The sequence below is a fragment of the Ranitomeya variabilis genome, chromosome 1 (assembly GCF_051348905.1).
Source record: "Ranitomeya variabilis isolate aRanVar5 chromosome 1, aRanVar5.hap1, whole genome shotgun sequence".
Taxonomy (NCBI): domain Eukaryota; kingdom Metazoa; phylum Chordata; class Amphibia; order Anura; family Dendrobatidae; genus Ranitomeya; species Ranitomeya variabilis.
In genome coordinates this window covers 823,296,458-823,310,680 of record NC_135232.1, presented here as the reverse complement: position 1 = coordinate 823,310,680, position 14,223 = coordinate 823,296,458, and the positions used below count along the sequence as shown (strand labels likewise).

At 41.7% G+C, this 14,223-nt stretch overlaps 1 protein-coding gene across 6 annotated transcripts in view; it reads right to left on the bottom strand.

The window, feature by feature from the left end:
- EPHA5 (EPH receptor A5) overlaps positions 1-14,223 on the bottom strand; it is a 604,949-nt gene that overhangs the window by 77,088 nt on the left and 513,638 nt on the right. For all 6 annotated transcript variants that reach the window (XM_077275159.1, XM_077275141.1, XM_077275149.1 and 3 more), the window contains one exon: positions 2,152-2,219. In XM_077275159.1, coding sequence (XP_077131274.1) covers positions 2,152-2,219 — 68 coding nt within the window. The remainder of the gene's footprint in view (positions 1-2,151; positions 2,220-14,223) is intronic.

Here is a 14,223-nt window from a genome sequence, read left to right as displayed (position 1 = left end):
GCAGACAGAGAACAGAAGCAGACAGCAGCTGCTTAGTATAAGAGTAGAGGCAGGAACTTATATTAGTAACACCACTTCAGCGCTACATTTAAAAAAGCAGCTGAAATGGTGCTTTTATTTGGATGGCACAGTGTGAATAATAAATTATTACTTGGGCAAAGTGTGAAGCATAATTCATTAGTAGCTCACAGTGCATGATATATTTAATTTAATATGGCACATTATGTGTTAAAATTCAATGTATAGGGCAATATAAATGTACTCCCTATTCCTTTGCTTCATATTTATTTTGAGTGAGACAGTGTGTGATACAGAACCCACAGCTTGTATGTACCGCTATTATTTACAAGGGGGACAGTGTGTGTCAGAAAAGATGAAAAGGACAATGATTCTGATAAGAAATTATGTTACTTCTTGGTTGCTAAATGTTATTGTGCATTATGTCCCTGATTGTGCTACATCAGTCCTATATTCCACAGCAATTCTCAGTATGTTTTTATCATTGTTTAATTCATATCTGGTTCCCACAATGTCAGATGACTGCGTGAACCAGCAGATGTGACCGGAGGTTAAAATTTACCTCTGGTCACAGGCATCGGCTGATGTGAGTACTACTCCCATCAGCCTGTGCCTTCTGCCACTAATAACAGCAAGAGCAGACCTGGCTGATGGGAGTATAATTATTTTCTTCAAAATAATGATGTGGGGTCTTTTTATTTTTGACAGCCAGCATGGCAAAACTGATGGCTGCGGCTGGTTATTAAGAATAGAGGGGTCCCCACACAGCTGATTCTCCAGTTGTTTTCAGCTTGTACGGTCGCATCTTGGCACCGTCTAGATTGAAAACCACTTATCACAGACACGGATTACAGCGTGGGACAGTATGTCGAACAGGTGAGGGATATTGTTGCTTTCTATTTTTGTTTTTTTTTTACAGGAGACCAGTGCTTCAATGGAATGGGCATTAGGTATTGTTGTTTATTGTTTTCTATTTTTTTACAGGGTGCTAGGGCTTCAATGAAATGGGTGTATGGAGGGTATAAAGGTGATTGTTATTTTTAAATAAATTTGTAAAATGGCGTGTATTTTTATTTCAAATAAGGGACTTTTTTCTGGCTGTTTTTTATTGAAAACATGACTGTGGGGTTAGTAATGGAGAGGCATCTTATAGATGCCTCTCCATTACTAACTGCTTGGCTTGATGTCACCTGAACATACAAAGGTGACATTAATCTCAGAAATATGAACCCCTCTTGCCACCACCACAGGACAAGTGGGAAGAGCCAGGCAAAGTGCCAGAAATGGAACATCTAATACATGCTCCTTTTCTGCGGCTGCTGTTGGGCTGCTATTTTTAGGCTGGGGGAAGGCAAGATCCATGGCCCCTTTCCAGCCTGAGAACCCCAGCCCCCAGCTGTCTGCTTTAGCTTGGATGGTTGTAAAAAATGGGAGGGACCCAATGCCTTTTTTTTTTTAAATATTTATTTAAATAATTTAAAAAAATAGCATGGGACCCCTCTATTCTTGATAACCAGCCATGATAAAACTGAAAGCTGAGGATTGAAGCCCGCAGCTGTCAGATTGCCATGCTGGTTATCAAAAATAGAAAAACTCCACATAATTGTATTTATTTACAGTGCAGGCACTGATTGATGAAAACTCCCATCACTATATTTCCAAGATGAGCTTTTTGTGAGTTTTTGATGCTGCAGACTTTCTGCAAGCATTAAATAGGTTGCTTGGTTACAGTGTAAAAAAAACTCACCAAAAACTCATCAAGGGCACATAGCCATAGAGTAGAAATACATTTTGCAGGCTTCTTCCCCTCACACAAGATCGAGAACATGTCCTTAAACATCTGAATCTCACTCCTTGCCCTACTAAATGGGCTTTGTGGCTGGTCCTATTAGAACAATACTGATATGACTGTCAAGTGAATATGTGGGCATCAGCAGAATTGCATACCTGTGACATGCCATCCCAAAAAATTGTGGGTAACCCGCTAAGTATGGGTATCATTGATGCGACATGATAAGATTTTGTTTATTATTATTTTTAAGCTCTTTTACATAAATCTATGTATTAAGATACAATGCAATCACTTGTTATTCTACATTTTAATGCATAAACTAGGAAACCTATAATACTTACTGTGTCCATTGTGAAAATGCATCTTTTCCTCTTCTGGATCTTGTTTAGCTTTGCTGTAACCACATCGTCTATAATAAAGAAAACCTTACGGTTATTATGTCTTATATAAGACATACAAATTTTGAACATTATATTTGCAATTCAATATTGTATGTAGAAGCAATTCCCTTTTATTGTTTTGTCTCTTTTCAATAGTAAAAAGAGGGAAATAGACATTTTCACTGGTTTTCAATGTGCGGAGAAAACTTACGGTACTTGGTCATAATGCACACACAGTTTTTGCTCATATGGCCCAAAACTAGTGTATACTGTACCGACAATAATGGCAAAATTGGGTTTGGTTACATATATAGTTTTTTATGCAATTTATGGCAGCTCTCTATATTGTCATATGGTGCTTTTTTGTACGCTATGTACAAGGGTGAAGAGCCATTTTGCTTTTTCAGAGTCTTTGTACTACCAGTTACGTGGAAGGCCTCTATATTTCAGTTACAGATAATGTACCTGAGGAGGGACTAGCTTTTTTTGTGGACTGAGTTGAATCTTTTATTGGGACCATTTTTCATAATGTTTCTGATCACATTTATCCTGCGCTCTATGCTGAGCACTAACATTGGGGTTTCCATCTAAATCTCTGAGTGACGTGATTCAGATTAACCCCCAGAGGAATCCATTCACTATAATGAGGCAGCAGAGTTACTCTGGACTCTGTCTGGCATCTGTTCAGTGGTGTCCTTCTTTTCAGAAGTGCACAAAACTGTGGCCAACAGCACTTCTATGCAATCCTAAAAAGATGGACACCGCCAAATCACAGGTCAGACGTCATCCACAATGCCTCCATCTGCCTCATTATAGGGAATCTATATTTATGCACTAAAATATGCATGATTGCTGTGTGCACACAACTGTAGCTCAATGGTTTACATTTTGCAGTATTGCCATTAGCTACAAGAAATATGCTACACATTAATGCTTTAAAAAATAGAACTGTATATTGTTTATTTCTATCAATTAACAAAATGCAAAGTGAATAAACCAAATATGTTGAGATCAGGGCACTGTGGGTGCCAGGTCATCACTTCCAAGACTCTTTCTTCTTCTTAATGCTGAATATTGTTTTTAATGACTTTTGCTGTATGTTTAGGGTTGCTGTCCTATGACTGAATAAATTTGGATGCCTCCCTGCTGGTATTACATAATCGATAAGTATCTGCATGTATTTATCAGCACTGAAGACACCAAAAACCTGACCAGCCCTAACTCCTGAAATGCAGTCCTAAATTTGCGGGCAGGTCACTCACTATGTGGCAACTTATAGCATGGGCTGATGTCCTCAGATCAATTGTGAAGTGGCTGAGGGAATCCCCGAGCAAAGTAAGTCTGGACAGGGAGGATGCTGAGGAACCGTATGATATGGTCCATCCCGTGCACATGCCGTGTGACCAAGGAAGGAGTACAGGGAAAGAGGAGGAAGTGTGCATAATGGAACCTGTTGATGACACTGTAATGAATATGGATAAGCTGTGTTAGGAAACCATTAAAGTTGAAATGGACAGTGTCTTGATTTCTGCAAAGAAGCCTAGAGGGAATCCACAGAAACCCAAAGGAGACCCTGTCAGTGCCGAAAGTGAAGCCACAGGTATGCAGAGCAATGAGTATTGCTTTCATGTGATGGGAGACCAGGGCATGACTACACAGCTGACCTCAGCCATGATTATGGCCATGTTTCTGCCCCTCACACTTGGCGTAGTGCGGCAGGATGTGACTGATATTATGGACATGTCTAAATCTTTAAATGTGACTGACTTGGTGATGGCAAAGATGGCGGCCATGAAGATGGCAGAGGATGGTGCCAAATAAGAGAACAACAATTTGGACCTCATCCTTCATGGGTGTGCAGATGCAGAATTGGAGCCAAAACAAGCTTGGCTACACCTTCTGGTCCATCCCTGGTGGGTGCGGATGAAGAGGAAAAGGCCTCGCCCCTCTCTACCGAATGCCAGAAAATGGGTGGCGTGGTTAGAGGTGGCCCCACCTTGGAATGGGTGGGGTTCAGATGGAAATGCCAAGCGCAGCTGCAAGGCGCCATTGAGTGATCTGGAACTGGCAGCCATGGAGCACTCATGCACTCGACACTGCAGAAGTGGAGGCCGCATGGAGTGGAGGTGGCAGCAAGAGGTGGAGAAGATCCGAGCCGAATGGCTTAACAGAAGTTGCGGACGAATTCTAGACTGATCGGTTTCCAGTGTCATCGGTGGAGCAGGACCAGCAGCTGCCAGAGGAATCTGCGGAGAGGACGAAGCAAGAATCGTAGCACCAACAGGAGTCGGGACATCTGCAGCAGCGGTGGCCGGAACCATTTTGTCCTGGATTGGAGGCCGGAGAGCTGGAGGTGGCGACCGCCCCAGAGGAACCTGAGGATATGAGAGCAAAGCCGGACCTTTATCAGCAAGCACTGGAGTGCACAGCCATGGAAGTATACAGTGGTCCCGTGATGGGAGCGGTTGGTGTTCTGGAGCAAGATAGGGTGAGAAAACCTCATCCCTTGACCCTGGAGTGATGGTCCAGGTCACGTCCCCTCACTTTGGAAGCCTATGTCCAACCCTTCATCCCAGAAGATGGCTCCATTCCATGGCCCCAGCCCCCAGAACCCAGGCCCACGTCCAGTAATGCATTGGCCCTCAGGGCATCCAGGTTCCATCATGCGGGGAGGGTCCCTGCCCCTCTCCCAGGCAGGCAGCCTGGATTGAAGAGATCATAAATGGGAAAAACAGCAGGAGAAGGAAATCTGGGCCCAGCTGCGCCAATATGGAGAAGGTGCTATGGCCAGGTGCCGCTCTCAAGGACAATTGGTCCACACCAACATCGACCAGGGGTACAGCTTCATTAAAGAGACAGGTACTAATGATAAGATTTATGTGAACGCTGTCTCTGTGAAGTATGTGAGACCCCTAGAGAAGGGGATTGGGTCTCCTTTTTCAAAAAGGACTATCCCAGAGGCTATTTTGCGGTGGCAGCAACTCAGTGTACTGAGGATGACAGCCAAGAATTGTGTTTGGGCCCGAGATGAGAACTGTCGACCCCCTATCCCTTAGCCACCGCAAAGTCAAACTCTGCCTCTGACACCTCCTGGCTACCAATGATGTATGCGGCTGCAGAAGTGTCAGCCTGTACTCGGGCATGGAGTCCCAGGATGGACAAGGCGGCATGAGATGCATGCCGTTGAACTGTGAGATAATCACTGCTAAACATTTGTTATGTTATGCTCGCTGCACTACTGAAACTATGGGACTGTTGCATGTCCCTGTGAGCAGAGGGGCCCTGGAACACTCCCAGAGTCAGGAGTAACATGGCCAGAATGGCCAGAAGAGACTGTTATGTTGATTTTATTTTATTTATTTTTTGTTGCGCTTGTTGCGGCATTTCTGCTGGATAGCAGGATTTGGCCACTGTGGAAGTGATGGGACCTTGGACTAATGGATCAGGTGCGGCTGCAGCAACAGACTGCATTTAAATACCAGGCAGCCTGCGCGTGGCGCATGGGACCATGCCATACACAAAGGGAGGGGGACGCCTTCCCCTAAAAGGCTGTTGACTCAACAGTGGGGTCACGTGTCAGTTAATATGTTGTTGCTGATGAACCGGACTGCAAATTTGCGGTATTGAGGAGAATATAGCCTGGAGGACTGTGTGCCACTTATTTTCAGGAGCATGGACTCTTATGTTGTACAGATATGGCTCACGATGAGTTAATGTATATACATATTTATGTCTATTTTGTTGAATTATTTAACTTCCCTACGTGGAGTATTTGGTTACCATATTAAAGGTTCTGGGTGAATGGTCAGGGACGACCATTGTAAAAAGGAGGGGGAATGTAAGGGGTATACCAGGATCATGTAATACTCCACTCCCTTCTTTAATGTTAAATATTCCCCTTTGCCTCTATTGGTGTAAATGTATACACTTGTCTTGCTATGTATAATAGTTTTTACATAGGGAAAGTGCAGTACCCATGTAGTCCTCAAGATGGAGTGCTGACAGACTCTAGTTAATTCATACACTGTACATAGTTTTCTATAGGAGGGGTCAGCTACAGTTAAGGAAGGGAGGACTTCCTCTAAGAGTTAGTCACGACAGGGTGCCTAAACCGTCTGGATAGGCTATAGAGCCCAGGATAGAAGCAGTGAACACGTAACATTCTAAGTTGGAGCAAAGCCATCCAGTATCACTAGAACAGAAAAGCAGCAGTACAGCTGGAGCTGAAAGGAACATCACGGCAGTACAGACGGGCTGGTCGCTCACCATGTGGCAACTTATAGCATCGGCTGATGCCTTCAGATCCGGGGCGAAACGACTGAGGGAATTCCTGAGTGAACTAGGTCTGGACAGGGAGGATGCTGAGGAACCCTATGATACAGTCTGTCCCATGCACATGCCGTGTGACCAAGGAAGGAGTACAGGGAAAGAGGAGTAAGTGTGTATAGTGGAACCTGTTGATGATGCTGTAATGAATATGGATATGCTATGTAAGGAAACTAGTAAAGTTGTTCATTTTAAAGTTGAAATGGACTGTGTCTCAATTTCTACATAGCCGCCTAGAGGTAATCCACAGAAACCCAGAGGAGACCCTATTGGTGCCAAAAAGGAAGCCACAGGTATGCAGAGCAATGAATATTGTTTTCAGGACGAGTTGTACTTTTGAACGACACCATTGATTTTAACATATCGTGTACTGGAAAAGAGGAAAAAAATTCCAAGTGCAGTGAAATTGCAAAAAAGTGCAATGGTTTTTTGTTTTGCTTTTCTACTTTGTTCACTAAGTGTTAAAACTGACCTACCATTATGATTCTCCAGGTCATTACAAGTTCATAGACACCAAACATGTCTAGATTTTTTATTATCTAAGTGGTGAAAAAAATTCCAAAATTTGTTAAAAAAAACAATTGCACGATTTTACGATACCCATAGAGTCTCCATTTTTTGTGATCTCAGGTTTTGTGAGGGTTTATTTTTTGCACACCGTGCTGACGTTTTTAATGATACCATTTTGGTGCAAATACGATCTTTTGATGGCCGGTTATTGCATTTTAATGCAATGTTGCGGTGACCAAAAAAATGTAATTCTGGCGTTTTAACTTTGTTTCTCGTAATGCTGTTTAGCGATTGGGTTAATTCTTTTCTTATACTGATAGATCAGGCGATTCTGCATGCAGCGATACCAAATATGTGTATTTTTGATTTTTTTTACACTATGGCTGGTCCGAACAACAAAAGCAATTGTTATTATCCACCTCTCGTGTCTCCCTTTTTCTTATAGATTGTAAGCTTGAGAGCAGGGGTCTCATTCCTATTGGTATCTATTTTGAACTGTGTTTTTATTACGCTGTAATGTCTATTGTCTGTACAAATCCCCTCTATAATTTGTAAAGCACTGCAGAATATGTTGGCGCTATATAAATAAAATTATTATTATTATTATTTATTGCTTTACTTTGAATGGAGTGAAAGGGGGGTGATTTGAACTTTTATATATTTTTTAAATTTTTAAAAACTTTTTTTTTTTACTTTTGGCATGTTTCAATAGTCTCCATGAGAGACTAGAAGCTGCCATAACCTGATTGCCTCTGCTACATACAGACAATAATCAGATCGCCTGTATGTAGCAGAATTGCTGACTTGCTGCGGCGCCCATGCAACCCAGCAGTGACAACCACAGAGGTCTGCAGGGGATCTCTGGTTGTCATGCCAACCTATTGGTGACCCGCAATCACATGATGGTCTCACCAATGGGCAGATTTCCGGTGTGCTTGTGAGTTAATAGCCGTGAGCGGATCGCAATTCCACCCGCGGCTGTTAGAGGCACATGTCAGCTATTCAAAACAGCTGACATGTGCCGGAAAAGATGTGGGCTCACTGTCGGAGCCCACATCAAATGGAGGGTGTCTGACATCAGCATATTATTACGCCCAATGTCAGAAAGGGGTCAAATATTTCAATTTTTGACTTGTCCAGATCAACTGTTGGCATTTTTTTCACCAGAAATGGGTGTTTATCCAGCATCAACTGTATCAAAACAAATAAATCTAAAACTTCACATTTATTAGGATAAACATTAAAATCTGGCAAACATTAAAATCATGGCAGTAGGCCCCGCGACATCTGGTCTGCTCGTTCCATGCCAAAAAAACACTTTTAACCCCTTTCTGACCTTGGACGGGATAGTATGTCCGAGGCCAGAACCCCCTCTTTGATGCGAACTCCGGCAGTGAGCCCGCATCAAAGCCGGGACATGTCAGCTGTTTTGAACAGCTGACATGTGCCTGCAATAGCGGCGGGTGAAATTGCGATACACCTGCCGCTATTAACTAGTTAAATGCCGCCATCGAACGCAGACAGCGGCATTTAACTGGCTCTTCCGGCCATCGGGCCGGAAATGAGCGCATTGCCGACCCCGTCACATGATCAGGGTCAGCGATGCTTCTACATAGTATCCATAGAGATCCTTGAGACCTCTATGGTTACTGATGCCGGTTTGCTGTGAGCGCCTCATAGCAAGCCTCATGGTCGACGCTCATAGCAAGCCTGCATTTCAGCTACATAGCAGCGATCTGATGATCGCTGCTATGTAGCAGAGCCGATCGAGTTGTGCCAGCTTCTAGCCTCCCTTGGAGGCTATTGAAGCATGGCAAAAGTTAAAAAAAGTAAAAAAATATATAAAAAAATAAAAAAATATAAAAGTTTAAATCACCTCCCTTTCGCCCCATTCAAAAAAAAAAACAATAAAAAAAGTCAAACCAACACACATTTGGTATCGCCGCTTTCAGAATCGCCCTATCTATCAAAAAAAGGCTTAACCTGATCACTAAACAGCGTAGCGAGAAAAAAATTTGAAATGCCAGAATTACGTTTTTTTGGTCGCCACGACATTGCTTTAAAATGCAATAGCGGGCGATCAAAAGAACGTGTCTGCACAAAAGTGATATCAGTAAAAACGTCAACTCGGCACGCAAAAAATAAGCCCTCAAACGACCCCAGATCACGAAAAATGGAGACACTACGGGTATCGGAAAATGGCGCAATTTTTTTTTTTAGCAAAGTTTGGAATTTTTTTTCACCACTTAGGTAAAAAATAACCTAGACATTTTAGGTGTCTGTGAACTTGTAATGACCTGGAGAATCATAATGGCAGGTCAGTTTTAGCTTTTAGTGAACCTAGCAAAAAAGCCAAACAAAAAACAAGTGTGGGATTACATTTTTTTGCAATTTCACCGCACTTGGAATTTTTTTACCCATTTTCTAGTACATGACATGGTAAAACCAATGATGTCATTCAAAAGTACAACTCGTCCCGCAAAAAATAAGCCCTCACATGGCCATATTGATAGAAAAATAAAAAAGTTATGGCTCTGGGAAGGAGGGGAGCGAAAAACGCACATGGAAAAACGGAAAGAAAATCCCAAGGTCATGAAGGGGTTAATCATGATTGTCGAAAATCCTTAAAATGTGTAGAACAGACGTCTGTGCGCCTACTGCAATGATTTTACATTTTCCCAGTTTTGTAATGTTTATTCCTAATAAAGGTACAGTTTTATATTTTTATGTTTTGATTAAGTTGTAATGAGGCTTAGGGCAGAAGTCGTGGGTGAGGGACTTGTTTTCCACAGCCCAACTGGCTACAGGAAATTAGGGTCCATTTTCAGTATCTGTGTGTGGACAGGTTACAGTAATGGACACCTCACAGCTCTTCTGGTCTGCCACGCGTTGCTTGGTTACAATACAGTGGCATGTCCTCAACAAACATTTTCAGCTGCACAAGTAAGGGACCATCAACCTTTCTACATATAGACAATTTAGCTGAGATTTTCAATTGGCCTCTATCCTTAAGCTCACTTTTTTCGTGAACCACATAATTATGCATCTGTGTCTGCCACATTATCGAGCATGCCCTCAGCCTCGCTGATTCGTCTCTTCTCAGACCCGCAGCTTCCAAGACCTAGCTGACACTTTTCTGTTCCCCAGAGACCCTTAGGGTCTCTAACAAAGTTTGCGACTGTATGTCCCCTTCTCCAAATCACCTGCTATGAGTATTCTGCTGCCACCAATGGAGTTCTTCTTAGATGCTTTCTCTCTCTCTGCTTTTCTGCTCTCTTCATACACACACACCCCTGGTGAAGATCACCTTAAACAGAGGGTGTCCTTACCTCTTCCACTTTTATTTCTTAACTAATTACAACTTTCTGTGCAACTATCTCAGCGATTCTCAATCTGGCTCTCCACTATGGGGTAGCCCTACAGTTAACCCTGTGATACGGAACTTCAGCCACAGGAGGATATCAATAAAATACAGTACTGTTAAATACATTCTCATGCATTAATCATAAGTTGTCAAAGGAGTGGAACACCATACTCTCGAAACTCACATAGAGGGTACTGGATGAACATCCTTTTCTCAAGCATATTTAACCCAAGAACCTGCTTTTAATTACCTGCGCATTGTGCCCTATCTGGCCTTCCTCCTTCACTAGTGAGCTGACCATTTTTCATTTTTTCCCTTCCTCATATTATTTTAATTTTACTGAACCCCAAATATTGATTTGATTTAGATTTCTCTTTTGTTACTTTACTTTGCGTTTTGTTAATTAACAAAAATAAACTATTAACATTACTATTATTTTAAAGCATTGTTATTTTTCAACTTCTGCCTAAGACTTTTGCACAGTGTTGTGTTTTCTAACAATCATAACTATTCTAAAATACTGTACAGTAGTACACAAAAATCTAGAGAATTCTTACACAAGTCAGAGATTGCTAAAGTTGTAAAAAGGGCTTTGTTATCGCTAAATGGCTCATGGTAAATTATCTAAAGTGAGATTAAAAAGATGATAAAGGCAGCTTATTTTTCATTCTGAATTTCTCTAGAGGTCTATAAATATATACAGCAGCATGTCATATTAACATACAAGATGAAGTCGTGAAAACCCCCAATGTGTCATAAAAATATGTCTCAGCATGATGCACTGCGTAATACTATAAGGCTATTGCAGGTTTATGTTGGCATCACAGCAATAGTTCAGCTTCACTAATAATGCATGGCAGGAAACCTGTCCATGAAACATTATCTACCATAGAGCCTCCAGATGTACTAAATTTACTAATCAGATAAACAGGCTATAAATTTGTCACTTAGTGAACAAATTATGCCCTGCAACGTCTGGCATGTAAATGCAGGATTGCTGGAAAACAGATGTGTGGTGGTTTGAGCTACAGTTGGTGGCTTCAGTCCCAAAATCCAGCCTTTACTAATGGGATGGGACAAATAATATCTCTGCCTTAAAAACTAGTAAAATTACTATTGATTATTGAAAGTAATTTTTTAGAATTCTATCTTAAATGTATCAATATTATTTATTGCAAATATGAACCAAATTAACCTTCTTCGGTTAGTATTTAATTTGTATTCATAATTCTTTTGTGTGCATCCATGATATGACATGTGTTCGGTGTTTTCGCCATTTTTCCAATCTGCAAATTTTATATCTAAATTTGCAATCGACTCTGAGGAGATGGAAGGAGGCTGGCAGCTATGATTCCATACACAGCCCAGTACACAGCAGAGAGGGATTTATGTTCTACATTCTTCAGTTAGCACATGGACAGAAGCAACAAAGGTATGGAATAAATTATATAGAAAAAGTAATCAGTTTATATATTAATTTAGCTCTTTGTATGTTAAAGGAGAAATCTTGGACTTAAAACAAAGGTGCTCATTTTCTAACAGTGTCAACTACCTGTCTTTTGTACCCAGCACCTTCATTGATCACTGCTGCTAGAGATTCAGCTACTTCCTGTCAACAGAGTAGCATAGTTTTTCTGTTTTTCTGTTGACAGGGCAGGACTACTAGTGTCATGATGATTGACAACCTGCTTTCCACTATTTAATTGAGGGAAGCTGGCTGTCAATCAGCATGACAAACTAGTGTAAGGCCATGTGGCCTCTCTCTCTGTTATGCTTGTGGGTCACTTCAAAAGTGGAGGCCATGTCGAGTAACCGTGATGGACCTAGGAACCAGCTGACATCCCATGCCCCTGCGGCCCAGGCCACACATGGTCGAATATCAACCGGGTAATTGACATGATCCATCTACTGATATATTTTGTCTTACCACTATTGTATTTGCATATCTGACCATTATATACAGTACAGACCAAAAGTTTGAACACATCTACTGATTTAAAGATTTTTCTGTAATTTCATGACTATGAAAATTGTAAATTCACACTGAAGGCATCAAAACTATGAATTAACACATGTGGAATTATATACTTAATAAAAAAGTGTGAAACAATTGAAAATATGTCTTATATTCTAGATACTTCAAAGTAGCCACCTTTTTCTTTGATGACTGCTTTGCACAATCTTTGCATTCTCTTGATGAGCTTCAAGAGGTAGTCACCGGAAATGATTTTCACTTCACAGGTGTGCCCTGTCAGGTTTATTAAGTGGGATTTCTTGCCTTATAAATGGGATTGGGACCATCAGTTGTGTTGAGCAGAAGTCTGGTGGATACACAGCTGATAGTCCTACTGAATAGACTGTTAGAATTTGTATTATGGCAAGAAAAAAGCAGCTAAGTAAAGAAAAACGAGTGGCCATCATTACTTTAAGAAATGAAGGTCAGTCAGTCTGAAAAATTGGGAAAACTTTGAAAGTATCCCCAAGTGCAGTTGCAAAAACCATCAAGCGCTACAAAGAAACTAGCTCACATGAGGACCGCCCCAAAAAAGGAAGACCAAGAGTCACCTTTGCTTCTGAGGATAACTTTATCCGAGTCACCAGCCTCAGAAATCGCAGGTTAACAGCAGCTCAGATTAGAGACCAGGTCAATGCCACACAGAGTTCTAGCAACAGACACATCTCTACAACAACTGTTAAGAGGAGACTTTGTGCAGCAGGCCTTCATGGTAAAATAGCTGCTAGGAAACCACTGCTAAGGACAGGCAACAAGCAGAAGAGACTTGTTTAGGCTAAAGAACACAAGGAATGGACATTAGACCAGTGGAAATCTGTGCTTTGGTCTGATGAGTCCAAATTTGAGATCTTTGGTTCCAACCACCGTGTCTTTGTGCGACACAGAAAACGTGAACGGATGGACTCTACATGCCTTGTTCCCTCCGTGAACCATGGAGGAGGAGGTGTGATGGTGTGGGGGTGCTTTGCTGGTGACACTGTTGGGGATTTATTCAAAATTGAAGGCATACTGAACCAGCATGGCTACCACAGCATCTTGCAGCGGTATACTATTCCATCCGGTTTGCGTTTAGTTGGACCATCATTTATTTTTCAACAGGACAATGACCCCAAACACACCTCCAGGCTGTGTAAGGGCTATTTGACCAAGAAGGAGAGTGATGGGGTGCTACACCAGATGACCTGGCCTCCACAGTCACCAGACATGAACCCATTCAAGATGGTTTGGGGTGAGCTGGACCACAGAGTGAAGGCAAAAGGGCCAACAAGTGCTAAGCATCTCTGGGAACTCCTTCAAGATTGTTGGAAGACTATTTCCGGTGACTACCTCTTGAAGCTCATCAAGAGAATGCCAAGAGTGTGCAAAGCAGTCATCAAAGCAAAAGGTGGCTACTTTGAAGAAACTAGAATATATGACATAATTTCAGTTGTTTCACACTTTTTTGTTAAGTATATAATTCCACATGTGTTAATTCATATTTTTGATGCCTTCAGTGTGAATTTACCATTTTCAAAGTCATGAAAATACAGAAAAATCTTTAAATGAGAAGGTGTGTCCAAACTTTTGGTCTGTACTGTATATGTATTTATATATAAATAACTAGTGATCATTTCTGTCCCAATGTAATACCATAACGGATGAGGCTTATATCTAATGAGAAACTGGTGGCAGTCCTACCTGGCTGACCAGGTGCTGTTTCACTGGCCAATCAGCCTGTCAGGGTTGTGAACAAGAGCACTGCCACATTCTCTGACTCCCTGTGCCTCTCTGGGCCTGTGTGAGCAGAGGGTGTCAGTGTAAAACTGTACCAAGCTGACTG